General features: G+C 44.0%; 1 protein-coding gene across 1 annotated transcript in view; it reads left to right on the top strand.

Moving 5' to 3' along the window:
* The window catches only part of CRYBB3 (crystallin beta B3), a 149,429-nt gene that overhangs the window by 98,477 nt on the left and 36,731 nt on the right, over window positions 1-14,221 (top strand). The window contains exon 4 of the mRNA XM_069619383.1: window positions 1,564-1,696. Coding sequence (XP_069475484.1) covers window positions 1,564-1,696 — 133 coding nt within the window. The remainder of the gene's footprint in view (window positions 1-1,563; window positions 1,697-14,221) is intronic.

Genomic DNA, 14,221 nt, shown 5'->3' with positions numbered 1-14,221 from the left:
CATTCAGTAGACTATGGTTTTGTGGGAGCTCAGGTAGTGAACTTAAAGCCTCTCTTCCTTGACTCTTTTCTGCAATTGACATATTCTCAGTCATAGAGACATATGGTTAAATGCTTTGAAGCCCTCATGTAGGGATTTTGGTTTGCTTTGTCTTCCAATGAGTCTTGTTCTGTTGGTTTTTGAGGTGGGGTAAACTTTGTGATGTCATCATGTTGCAATGTGTAAATGGATGATATGGTGGATGGGTACAAATGTGGGTAGTTCTTGTTATCATATCAAGGTTTGCAGACGTTCGAATGTGTGGGATGCAGGCAAGTGGGGTTCATTTTTAGTAGAAAGGATTTCCATATGCAAATGCCCCCTCGCTGGCCTTTAGTAATTAGAGGAAGCCTTCATTATGCCATTTGCCATATACGCTGCTCAGTATTAAGGGAGTTAGGAAGCGACTAACTCAAGGATATTAATTATTATATTATAATTACAATTACCTGATCCTAAGGGCAGTAATACACCCATGCCCTGACTTTAATACCCGTGATTTGTTCTACATAACAAGAATCTACCACAATGAGTGTTTATTAAAAAAAACGATTGTTCAAGTCAGAGTGTGTTGTGATAGCATAGCAAAGCCAGTAAACGTTTTTCCTCTTCCAGCCAACACGTTTACACGCTATGAAAACACAAGGACGCGCCATTGGTTCCCAAAAGCTTCCCCATAGCCAAAACAAGGCAAACTGTTGTCTTGGTCTTATGCACACCATGTTGTATGATCAGGTTGCATGCCCTTCCGCGCTGACCATAAAGAAACTGATTTATTTTCTAACCAGTGTAGGCCCATACTAACACCGCCCGCTCATCCCGGCCGGCTGCGTCCTCTACTCCCAGGTAGACAAAGAGTGGAGGCTGTGGCTCAGGTGCAAGCAGAGGCGTTGCTAGGGGGGGCTACGGGGGCTATAGCCCCTGGTCTTTTGGTTGTAACCCCAGATAGATTCTCAGGAGCTACAACCAAAAGGCTAGCTAGCCCCCAGTCCTGACAGTCCCGACATTAGCGTAGCCCCGGGTCTTTTCCAGACCTAGCAACACCCCTGGGTGCAAGCATGTGAATAGATAGGGCTGGAACAACAGTGGCAGGTGCAACAGAGGCAAAAGGGCAGGAGCACAAGGAAGTGGAAAGGTTGGCACCTCGAAACTAGCATGGAAAGAGCATACCCTTGCTTGACTAATGTCTGAACATGGTTGGTCATTCTGTCTGAATACTCGACTGTGCGCCACTGCACATATAACCCCATTAGCCATAAGCGAGGCAACTCTAACTGGCTTTAAGCAAATCTTAATGTTTTGATATGAAACATTTCCGCTGGCACAGTTAGAGTGAGTATGAGAAGACCTCCAAGATCTTCAGTTGTGGTTCCATGAATTAGTCACCCTTTGTTGTCTAGATTTCATGGCCCAGAAAGCATATGACGGGTGCATATAGAAGTCCACCCATGCCATGCACCATTAGCTAGACGTAGCATTGTCGTACACCGCTTCTGCAGATTCATGGCCAACATTTGCTTTCAGGTGGCTGAGCTTTGAGCGCCAGGCGTTTGGCGGGGAGCAGTTTGTTCTCGAGAAAGGAGATTATCCACGATGGGATACCTGGTCCAACAGCCACAAGAGTGACTATGTGATGTCCATCCGTCCCCTCAATGTTGTAAGTATAGAGGGATAACACACTCTTCTATGTGTTTGTTGTGTTCAATATTTTTATTGTAAATACTCTTGCTCAAACTAGCTTGAGTGCACTCGAGGCAACTGCGTTCCCGGTGATTTGAAGTTCCTTAAATCATTAGACTCTTTCAATCTTTTCACAGGTCTCCCGCATATGACTATCCAAATGTTTTGACTTATGACTCCCTTTTGTCATTCACCATTGACTATTCTGGCTGGGGCTGATGGGAGGTGTAGTTCAAAACGCATGAGGAGCCCAAGTTTGCAGATCCTAAATAGAAAAAGCTCGAGCATAGTGTTCAACGACCGTTAACTCTCCAAATACTTACAAATACAACTTCCATCAGCCCTAGCCAGCATAGAGAGGGTTCATTGAAGTCGTGGTGCAAATCATCTGGTGAGCAGCAGGTGGCAGAGCCCTGTTCTAGGAAATGTGCCCTATAAGGGAGGGTATGCTGCCTTCTACTGCAGGGCCTTAAATCATGGCTTCCTGCCTCAGTGGCCTGAGGTCCCCACACTGCAATGGGGCATACTTTCCATATGACATTCAAAATACACGTCCCCGGAGGGCGCAGCATAACATTCTGAGTTCCAAATCCCACCATGAGTGTGTGGTGTCTTAGGTAGTATCTCAGTGACCTGTATGCAGTGGTGGAAGTGGAAAAAGGGAACTAGTGGTACTCTGGCTGCATCTAAAAGGGAGGGAGTGGGATGGTGAGACAGGTGGGGGGAGTGTTGGGCCAGGGCCAGGGTGGGGCAGGCTGGGGCTTGACCTTTGGTCTGCAATGTTCAGTGGCTCTTTTTGCATTGTGGCCAGACTAGACATTGCCTGGAATAATAAACTAATGGCACTAGATTCGTCCCTGACATGGTGGAAAAGACAGTATAAATCGGTATAAAGGCTTGATACTATTTGACAGATATTCCTTTATAAAATGTTTACTAGTGTTAGCTGTGAATCATCATTTCTGATAAATTTGCAAGCATAGTTTAGACATATTTGGATTGGAAATAAAATGTGAACTTTATAGGGCTCTAAACAGTGTCAGTAGGTAAAAATGCAATTTTCCTAAATTAATAGTACAGGCATTTAAACCATATAGGACAGGTGACAGACACTTTAAAGTCCATTTTAAATTACTGAATCCTTTCCTCCTAATAATTACTTTTATTTGTAAATAGAAGTAATTTAGCAAAATAAATTCAATATTTTGAGCAAGATCGTACCCGTACCTTAAATACACTTCGTAGTTACCAGTATTCACAGCACTCATCTGGCTGAAGTCACTTCGATAGAATCCAAGCATTGGCAAAGACAACAGTTGTGTATAACACACCTGCACCTCCTGCTCTGTCTAATACCTAAACCTAGGCCAAAACTGTTCACTTTGTCAATGTTTGTTTAGACAGGAAATCAGTGTAAGGAACATATATAAATTAAGTGGTTGAAGGCACAAGTGCTTATGACATTTTTATCACAGCTGTAGCACATTTGAGGCTGCAATTACGACATTCTCTCTGCAGACTACTTCTCAATAACACTGGCAGGCCAAGGTTTGATGTTGCTGATGTTGCTGATGTTAGACGGTAGATCCTGGAATGGTCCTAGGGATCAACACGGTTACGAGCAGGCAATTAATTGGTAAATAAATAAACACACTCAAGCATTGTCTCTCCTTACACATAATCTCCCCCCTATCTTTGCTCCAGTGCAGTACCTTCGGCTTACAAGCACCACCTAATAGCCAAAACGAAGAAATTGACTAGTTCAACTGTGGTAAGACCAAAGCTCTGTGGTCAGTTGCCCCTCTGGTCATTACCCCACTGTTCCTTGGTTGTTCTGGAGAGTCTAGTCCTGGGCTCCCTTAAGAGTTGCTCCTCTGGTCCACCCCTCATCTGGTCCTTTGCTCCCCCGTGAGTCACTGGCAAAAATTAACGGATGCAAAAGTCTTCAATTTTCTATGTGCTGTTGGTGTTTAAAGAGCACTTCGAGAGCCTCCAGTCTTTCATGGTGTGCCCATGCAATCAAGTTAGCCTTGGCAGGAGAAAGATATGGTAACAGTAGCCAATTCAAAATATTTCTACCGCCTACTTTAATTGACAATACATTTCGGCACACACATCCTGTCAATCAAATAAAACACAGGCTACACAATCGAAAGAACACCATGCAAAGGCACGTGTCTGCACTATATTTTCCTAAACACTGAACTAACTCAACAACAGATGCATCAACAACAACACAACCCACACTCCTTAATCACCATTCTGACAAATCCACAGACAAGTACCTTAGCACCACGGAGGGCACATGAACTACTTCTCCAGACAGCTCACAAAATATCCAAAACATACACTTCGCAGAGCCCCATCTTCAGATCAGCACACATAAAAATTGTGACAAGAAATCGTGACCTGCTACCCTGTTTCTCCATTAGTCCCCTTCCTCACCGCTTGCAGGTCCTGAAGCTCCTAGGAAATGCCAGAGGGTATGCTCTCATTCTCACGTGGGACAATACTCTGCATGGCCCAAGCAACTTCTGTGACTGGCAGCAACATGGGAGAAAATGAATGTTGGCTCTGCCACAGTTAGTGTATCAAAGATTCTAGTATAGCGCACTGACTGGTTGCTGAGACTATGGGCCTCATTACAAAGTAGGCATTAAGGGTAAATCCTTACCGCCTTACTACCTTATGCCCTATGGGGCAAAAATGGGAATGGGGAAGGGCAATGGTGGAAGGGGGAATTACTGCCCCGCCAACCTTGGAATGGGGCGGTAATTCCCCTTTCCACCAAGGCGGTGCCAGTATTTTACTGGCATGAACCATGGCGCTAATAGCACCATTGTTCTCCGCCTGCCGTGTTATGAGGCCCTATATATTGCCTTTCATTTAAAGTGATATTGAGGGAGTATCAGAGCACCCATAATGCAGTCTAGGTGACGGCTTCGGGGGACGCTAGCAAAGGTACGCAAGGGTACACAATTTTGTTTCTACTCATTAAATCTGTCTCATTGCAAGGGTGTTCTTTTTTCCAAAAGTGTGGACTAAATCACTTCTAAGCACTCTAATTAGTAGGGATTTTAACCCACTGTGCAAAGTTTACTACATGCCATCCAAGCTTTTCTTGGTGCAAATATTTACATTTTGATGGCAAGGCCTACGATAACACTGTTTTACAGAGTTTAGTTACAAAATACACAAATTGCACAGAAACGCCTCGTGACATGAAAAATCTGTATAGCACCATGTTAAGCAAAAAGATGATCAAGGTAGCTTTAATATGCACAACCTGAATGGCGAACTACAAGTCCCAGAGTACAAGATAATGCAAACCTTAAAATATCGATTTAACCCCACAGTGTTTTAAAACACGTAATTAAGTTGTATAATAAACTCAGATATGAAGATTCTTTGTCACAAACCGAAAGGTCGTTGCTTTGTTGGAAACCTTTGACTCGAGACATAAAAGCTAACTTTTATTTGTCATGTCAAGCTGGTAGTCATCATGGATATAAACACATCTTTAAAAGAGTGCTTTGTGTTACTCACTTAATCAGATTTGCAAGCTGTTTTTTTGCGAGGTCTTTAATTTGGAAATGGTCCATTATGCATCCTAATGATAAAAGAAATGTGTTTGCAGGTCGTTAAGGTGCTCAGGCTGCAGAGCCAGAGACGGACGTTGTGTGCGTCTATGCCTGACAGTGACTTGGAAATTGTCAGCGCTTGAATTTCCAGCCCGATTCTATAGTTGGCTTAGAGAAAGAGAAAGCGTCCAGGACTTGTTCCGTACGCCTTTGAACTAATGGTATGCTATTTAAAAAGTAAATGAACAAGTGGTACGGCGTACCAATGATGTATATTACACTTCCACCTCTGCCTGTACGTTTTTGTGGTCGCCACATTTTCTTTAATTGTCAGACAGCAAATATTCACTGTCACGTTTTAAAAGGTTGGAGCAGGAATAATATCCTTCTCTGTGCAACCACCAGATTTTGAACATTTTACTTAATACTGTGCAATCCTGCATATTTTCCCTCAATCCCCTATTTGTTTTTATAACTGGGAGAATGTACGGAAAGAGAGGAGGATTGTATTCTTGTCTCTTGAACTGCCAATTGGCTTCATAATGAACAAACAAATAATCAGGGCATTTTGCTGACCATAAGAGTAGTGTTAACATTACATTCTAATAGTAGTGGCAATGCCCTTGGTGCAGTAGTTCATAAGCAGTCGTGGAGGGGTGGTAACAGAGTCCATGCAGCAGTGTCTCTCCCATGACATGCATGACACAAGTTATGGGAAGAGGCAGACGGACGTGTCCTCGCACTTTGTTCACAGGGAAAACGCTGTACCGACTGTGTGTTTGGAGAAATAAAATACATATTTTGCTGCCGCCACTTTAAGTAAAGGTACCACAGTGGCATTCAACTGAACCCAGGTCGTAAGTCTGAGTAGTCAGACAGTCACACAATCACACAAATCTCTTGACATGTTTTGCTGGCGATTCTTAGACGTAAAAGGTTCGGACCTTTTATACTTAGCCAGCACTGTTAAAGGAACATCTCTTCTCTTGGCATACTGTATGGTGGAATGTAGTGTATTGTGAGACCTGGGTCCCCCCCCACCATACAGGATTCTCAAATCTAGGCATTCAGCCCTACTACGAAGGCTTGCTGCGAGACATATAACCTACTAACCAAAAAGCTAAACATTTCTGCTTACTTAATTCACACAAAACTTACACAACCACCTCTCGCACAGCAAGCCGCACGCACTTCACCACACCGCAACAACAAACAAACAACACATAAGCTGCAACAACAGCACACAAGGACTGACATTGATCCGATATTCCCACCAAAGCTGAGCACATGATGTAAACCGAACTGAAGCTGCCAACAGGACACCACCTCTCTCACTATTTACACCCTCTTCGCCTTACTAACCCACCCTGCCTTCTCGTTTGCAGATCTGCCTGAGCGCCTGGGGACCAATTCCATTGGTGACGGTGCGCAGTACAAATACCTTTAACATTTAACATTTGACAATTGCGTATTTGTGCTGTGCACTTTCTTCAATTTCGAAACGCAAATTGAATGAATTTTGCATATTTCACTTTAGGATATGTTCATTTCCTGTGACCTCAATTCCGATTGCGCACGTCAGAGTCCCTCCACTTTTAGGACTTGGCCCGCCACATCAGCTACTAAAATACACTGCTGAGAAACCGCTCGTCTAGGAGTTGAGCTAACTTCACTCAGACCTCAAATTCCAATGTTGAAGCTCTCTCCCTCTGGATGGAGTGGGTAGACACACTCACAGCCCCTCACATTGGCACATCACATGTTCCAATGGAGCTGATCGAGGGCCTGTAGTGACCACTGCCTGTGCTGGTGGGGCCAACGAGAGAATGTACACTGCAGCTATACTGTTAGAGTGATACCACCATTGATGTGTAGAGGTTTATTATGTGGTCAAACTCAATTTAGGGAGTTTAAAGCACTGTTTAGTTTAGGTTCCATTTGGTGAGGCCACCAACCCATCTCACACCCAACCCAAGCAAATACCCTGTGCCACCAATGGACTAGGAACCAGGCCGATATGTAGCAAGAATATTTATTTATTTATTTATGAAATCAAGATTTGACAAGCAGACTAACATCAGCCACCAATGCTCTGGCAACATCCAAGATGACACAATACCTCGGTTATATAAAACAACACAGGTGACATTTTGAAATGTGATAATAGTTTAGACAGATTTAATTTCAATTTAACCGACAGAAAACATTCACAATCTAATACAGGGTCCACAGGAATAACACTTTGAAACAACACTTTTCTCCCAGAAACACCCACCCTCCAGGCCTCAATTTAATATGACCCCTTTAATTGAAAGGCAAGATAATTGTATTGTATGATGTATTATGTGATATATCTGATCACAGGTCACTGCCTTACTGTAACCCAAGGCACAACCTGCTCACATTGTAACTAAGTCTTCCTGCAAGTAACAGTGCCACAATGCCCCTGGGCTGCCTGCGCGCTATATAAATTTAATAAATAAATAAATAAATAAATAAATAAATAAGATGCAGGGAGTGAGGGCACAATGGAAAATTTGTTTTGCTGCTGATTTAAAAGGCACTGTTTGGCAAAGGAATTCAATGGGAATCGTTTTTCATCACACTTAAATATAAAAGGCAGGACTTGATAGTTTGAGGTCAGAGAAAAATGAAAACAAAAGAACAATTTTGTTTTGCACCACACATGCAGATGAGATACAATACTTCGCAATTCTGGTTTAAAATGAATGGGGAATTTCGTTTCACACCCTCCACACTGACTTGAAAGGTGTTGTTTTATGGATTACTTCTTTTTGGGATTATGGACTCCCCTCTGCCCCCCTTTTTGTATGGAAGTCAAGGATTTCCAACCAACCAGGTATTTATGGGCTATACCAGTTCTAACACTGGGCATGAGCTATTGTTAGTTTCGAATTCTAACAACCCTCATCCTGTGATTTTCTATGTGGGAATTAATTGATTTACTTTAAATAAATGTGCTAAGGATCTACACAGTTTGCCTCCTCCCCACACTTTAATGGAAACGTTTAGGGATGGCTGCTCCCAACACAATGCAATTTCAACAGATGGGTGGTTTTATAATGGGGAAATAAATTTGATTAAGATTTAATACATTTTACGAAGGGCTACCCAGTTTCACCCCCCTCCACCCACTAATGGAAAGAGATAAAGGCAGGTGGCTTCCCACACAAATGATGGCGTTGGCATATCTACTTACATGGGAGGTTTTGGTCAGGGAAAACAGCATTGCTCCTCTGAGGACAGCACAGGTCTGGTCAAGGGCTTTCAGTCAGGGATTTCTCCTACACCCAGACTTCTTCTGCTGCCCTAGTTTAGGTCCCAGCTAGCTTCTCTGATGTCCCAGCCACTGGCTCCAAGGCAAGGATTGAGGCCTCTCTGCTAGTTGTTCCTCGCAAGAGTCCAGAAGCAGCTCTCTCCCGGAATAATACGCAAAAAGCCCAGTTCTGATGCAAACTGGTCTTTTTCTATAGGTAGTAACACAGCAACCTTGTCGTGATTCCCGCGGCCAGGATTGGCTACCTTGTTCCCTTTACCTCCCCCACCACACCCCATGCCTGCTGATAGGACCAGGAGTTCAGAGATATGCATGATGTAGGCTGAGGGAGGGTAATAGATGCACCATTTCAAATTGACAAGGATTCCTGCATCTTTTGTTCTGAAATACTGTAATAACTCCCTGGGTCTTTCAAATAACCCCATGATGATGCATATGTATGAGTTATATATTTTACGGTGAGTCAGACATACTAATTATACCTTGGCATGCCTTTGCTGAGCGTAGTTAACATTTTTCTTGATTTCCTCATAGAACATACTAATGAAAAATATGACACTTTATCATACAAACGTTCATTTTGTCCTTCAGTCTCACAACACATTTCAAATCTCTCTGAATCATGGGAAGGCCCAAATCAAATTTTTCTTAATAACTTCTGTTATGGTTATCACACACAAATCATTTTAGCATGGTTTAAAGGATATTTCTGTCACCTTTGCTAAAAGACTGGAACAGGCTTTGTGGCATATATGCTGCCCTCTTTATGCAACAAAATGCATTCTTCTATTAATTAAACCCCTGCCTCACAAGCCTTACTCACTTTCCTAGCCCCCACTTTTTTCTTAGGTTTCGATTCCCAAATACACTTACAGGGCATGTGGTTTTCAGCCCATGTTGATTTTAGCTATCCTCAAGAGATTCAAAAGGACTCTGCTTCTGACTTAATGCACATTTTATGAGAAGGCCTGACCCTAGGTCACTTCTGCAGGAGCTGTTATCAGCAACTAATCAACAACCAGACATCTTTCTCCGTGAGAGCCCTAACCAACAGGTCATGGGTAACAGTTTCATTTCAGTGGAAATGCCCCTCTGCAAACATGCTTCTCAAAGTACAGCTTTAGATCAACTAAAGGTTTTTCCTTATGACATTTTGTACAGCATTGTGTTTAACCATTTGTATGGTATATGACATTTAAACCTGTTGTTCAGAACATATAGTTTTTGCTTCCACAATATTAACCCTGAGGTACTTTCAGAATTTCACCAAATAGGCCAGTTAACAGAGAGCACCAGTCTTCACTTCTACCACATGTAGGCCTCTCCTTTTCAATGATGTCATTTTAATGTCAAAAAGTAAGTGTTTTTATTCATGACAAATGCAAAGTGCTTGGCTTCACTTTAGATTTATGGATCACCGTATTGTATTGCATTGAAGATAATGTACACACGGCCATCTGTCTCTTTAAGTAGAAAGTGTAGCTTTCAATGCATTTAGGAAAACAGCATTTTGAGCTATCATATGTCTTTTACCATGCTTTGGGCACATCTAGCACTTTTAAAAGTTTCCATGCACATTTTCCTTTGCTCGAGCGCCTGTTCATTCTGGTAAAGTTGAAAGAGGCCCATTTCTGTTTGTCACTTGTGCTTAAGTCAGAAAAATGTTTTGGACTGGCCTGCATTCTCCAATGGATAGCTCCAGTCAGCTTCACTCTTAAATATGGGCCTGACCTCTTTATTTCTGACATTAATGGGCTATATATCACCCCACATATCCCCCTTCCTGGATCTTTGATTCCACTGATTCAGACAAAAGAGTAAGGAGAGAGATGGGTTTCTGTTTCCTTTGCGCTTTGGTTCATTCCCTGAATGTCCTTGTCAGTGCAAATCCGCTCTTTTCCCCATCCTGAGGGAGTGGCATGCTGATCTGCACTCCACTCTTTTCAGATTTTGGGTTTTGATCCTGGACCTCTCCCTTTCTGGTAGCTCCACCTCCGACCTAGAGAGGAAAGGAGTTATTTAATCTGTCGAGAAAAAAAGAGAGGTTGAGTATTTTATGCAGTACTCATTTCCTCAGAAATATTGACGTAAAAATTGACAACAAAACTACAAGTTGCACATTACATTTCACTTGGCATATACAATTTAGAACATGATAATTAGTTTTGGTACATTCCTTATAAGTTGTTTTACTCACTGAAAATGTCTGATTTTCTCCATCCGGGTTTCAATTCTTTACTTTTATTCTTCAGATGGTTCTTGGGCTCTACCCTCACTGTATTCTTTAATTAGTCACAAAGTCTGTCTTGGATGATATATTTTTAACTGATTGATATGGACCCATTGCTCTTACATCTGTTCTCCTTTATGGATGCAGATCTTATAGGCGACATGTGAGATTGTATCTCCAATTTCAAAAGCACTACTCCAAGAGGGGAGGAACTTCTACTCTTGTGGTCTGGTTCCTTTGGAAATTGTACAGGTAGACCCTGTCTCCAACTTCGCAGTCTTTCTTGGTGGTCTTTAAGCCATAATTGTATTTCCTCCCCTCTGCCGAGTTTTCTAAATTTTGCTGAGCGTAAGAAAAAGCGCGCTGAAGGTGTTTTCGTAAAATTTCAATGTACTCATGGGTCATGGACACGTTGATCAGGGTCTGCTCTTGACTTCTGTAGAGCAGATGCTGAGGTGCATTTTTCATCCTGTCATGAGCTCAAAAGGAGAAAGAAGACGGTGTAGACCTAATGGCCATCAGGACAAGTGGTATTCGGATGTCTCAACTAGCTCCAGAATCCACCATGAACTTCTTCAAAATGCCCACAATCGTTCTATTGTACCTCTCAACTCCCCGCTAGAGGTGGCAGGGTTGGCAATGTGGAGTTTTCTCTTTACCCCTAGTAGCTCCCACATCTTTGTCATCACCTCACTGGTAAAGTGACTTCCTCGGTCTGACTCAATCTTTTGGGGAAGGCCGAAATGAGAGATAATGTGATTGATCATTAGTGCAGCGGCTGTCTCTGCCTTACACTTTGAGGCCAGAAGACATTCCACCCACTTGATAAACAATCATGTCACGGTCAAAATGTACTTGTTTCCTCTAGAGGAGTGAATCACTGGCCCGATCCACAAATCCGACCAAGGCAGTGTCATTCCCCTTTTTCTGTAGGGGAGTTCTATGTGTGAGGGAAATGGGAAAACACCCTTCCCCCATTCTAATCCAAACCATGGCCCAGGACATCAAGACCCAAGCACCCCCCGCGAGAGGCGCTCGACCCCTTCACTTCATCACCAGACGGTCAGGTCCCCTGTGTCCGCAGCCCACACGCCCAGGGAGCCTGCCCACTACCACGTCTGGGAACTGTTGACGTCAGCCTCATGGACCAACTCGATTAGACCATAGCCACAAACGCCATCATCGTTAGAAATGCCATGACGGGTATAGCCAACAGACAAGAACACACCATGTTCTTATATAGCCACCATGCACACTGGTCACTCACACACCAACCCACACGAAGAACATACTCAGTGCTACGACACAGAGGACCGATACACCCACAGACACGCCTCGTTGTTATTTTTCACATAGGCCTCCTGCAGCACCGCAGAAACGCAAGACGCCTGAAGAGCTCATGTATATATGCTTGCAGATGCTTTCTCGCTACATATCCCTGCGAAGACATCACCCTATATATCTACTGCTGCTTGTGACGCTCTGTCTCCCCTCATGACCCCCATATTATGGATTATGTACCGTCACCCAGAAACTAGGCCAAGGTAGGCCGCAAAGCAAGAGTCTCTAGGCAGGAGCCGGTCAGACGAAAATCCTCTCAAAAGAAAATGCAAAGCGCTGATCACGCAGAACGAGCCCCAACAAGAGCCCACAGCCAAGGCCGCAATGTTGCCATTCACATGCCGCGCTCCCCGCGCCAAGGTTACACCTGCCAACGCCGAACGCTCCTCAGAGCCGAAATACAAATCAAATGCTCATAATTCTGCTCCAGCCACGGTTTCTCCACATGTGACCAAGCCAAGCTGACAAGATGCCAAGCTTGCGAGACAGAAAGTTGCCGGGATCCCACGTCTGAGACACGATTTGCAACAACAAAGTGACAAGTTGGATACCTACAGCAATGGGAAAGACATGCACAGCAGCCACTAGCCAGACCTGTCCATTGTCCACCACTAACACATAGTTGCACATTGTTGCCAGCACCAGGTACACCGAGAGCTGGGAACAGCGATGGTCCCAGGTTTGGGGGCTCGCGAGTGAACCAATCGGAATACGAGGGGCTCATCACTGACGCCGTTCTAGCTAGCCAATCACCAAGTGTCCCCTTATAACCAATTTGATGTAGCAACTGTTAGGGACAATCCAAGTGTACCACCTGATCTGTCCTTGTCCAATAATCCCTTCTCCTATAGGTAACTATACTGACCCTACCACTCGGGGAGCCAACCCAAAGTGGCGTAAGGTTTTGGGACAAGTTTTCCCAGGTGAAGCAAGTAGAATGTCATACTCTGGTAAAGAGGTCCTGCAAGCCCCACGAATGCTGAGAGAGTCTCCCCGGATGCATACGGGCTGAGAATAATCCCTGCCGTTACTATAATAAACAGCAGTAACTACCTTGCTCTTGTGTGTACCTCATACTCTGTTTGGGACGTGGGAGGAGTTGGGGCCTCCCCAGCCCCAGAGGTCCGCGTACGGCTCCACAGGCCCCCGGGCAATCACCCCGACAGAACTTGGCTGAAACTGAGCACACACAAGACACCCCTTTAAGTATAGGTCGAGGTCCTGACCCATGTGTGGCCAGTATGAGACCTCTCGCTAAATTTCTAAGGTTGTATGAAACCCCCTAAGAACACTGGCCATGTCATGGGCGTGACTTAACATCAGGCTTCGGAAGGAGGTAGGTACCACACACTGGTCACGTCCATATATGGATCTCTGTGCCAACAAACCGTCTTGCATTCGGAACATTTTGGAAAACTTTATCAACACCCGGAGATCCTCTTTCCTGATATAATCAGATTCTGTCAGGGGAAAATTCACGGCGTCTTCAATATGTTGATAAAATGTCCCAATAATTGGGTCCTCTTTTTGTGCAGTAATCAAATCTGCATCTGAGGTTTCCTTACTCCACTGGGCAGTTGACAGTTCATTTTGGGCATGTGTTAGGGATCTGGTGACAGCAGTGACCTGGATTTCCCCTAACAGGGATTCGGTTTCTAGGAGATCCCTATGAATGGCTCTGGTTTTGGCCAACTGGTCAGCCAAGTCATTTTCAGTTTTGTCTAGACCCTCATTTTGGAGTGACCTCTGATCTTTTTCCAATAGATGGTCATGTGACCAGATCATCAATGCTTGGATTAATTTCCCATGCTTGAGCGGTTTGGTATTCGCACACAGCATGCTTCGATTTTTCCAATTAATCGGGTGCTCCACGAAACCATTCCTGACATAATCTGAAGCAGTGATTATGACCAGTTCTTTGAGCTGGTGTTGCAAGGCAGTGAGGATGGCTTGATGTACCGCCATCAACTCTGCCACCTGACTACTTTGGGGACCTATTTTGTACGCAATGCAGGGTTCCGTGGCATCATTCACCCAGGCTGTCCCAATGCC

This window comes from Ambystoma mexicanum, chromosome 10 (genome assembly GCF_040938575.1).
Source record: "Ambystoma mexicanum isolate Mex_15411 chromosome 10, UKY_AmexF1_1, whole genome shotgun sequence".
In the NCBI taxonomy this organism is placed as follows: domain Eukaryota; kingdom Metazoa; phylum Chordata; class Amphibia; order Caudata; family Ambystomatidae; genus Ambystoma; species Ambystoma mexicanum.
Note: the sequence above shows the minus strand (reverse complement) of the source record. Positions and strands in the feature narration are given on the sequence as shown.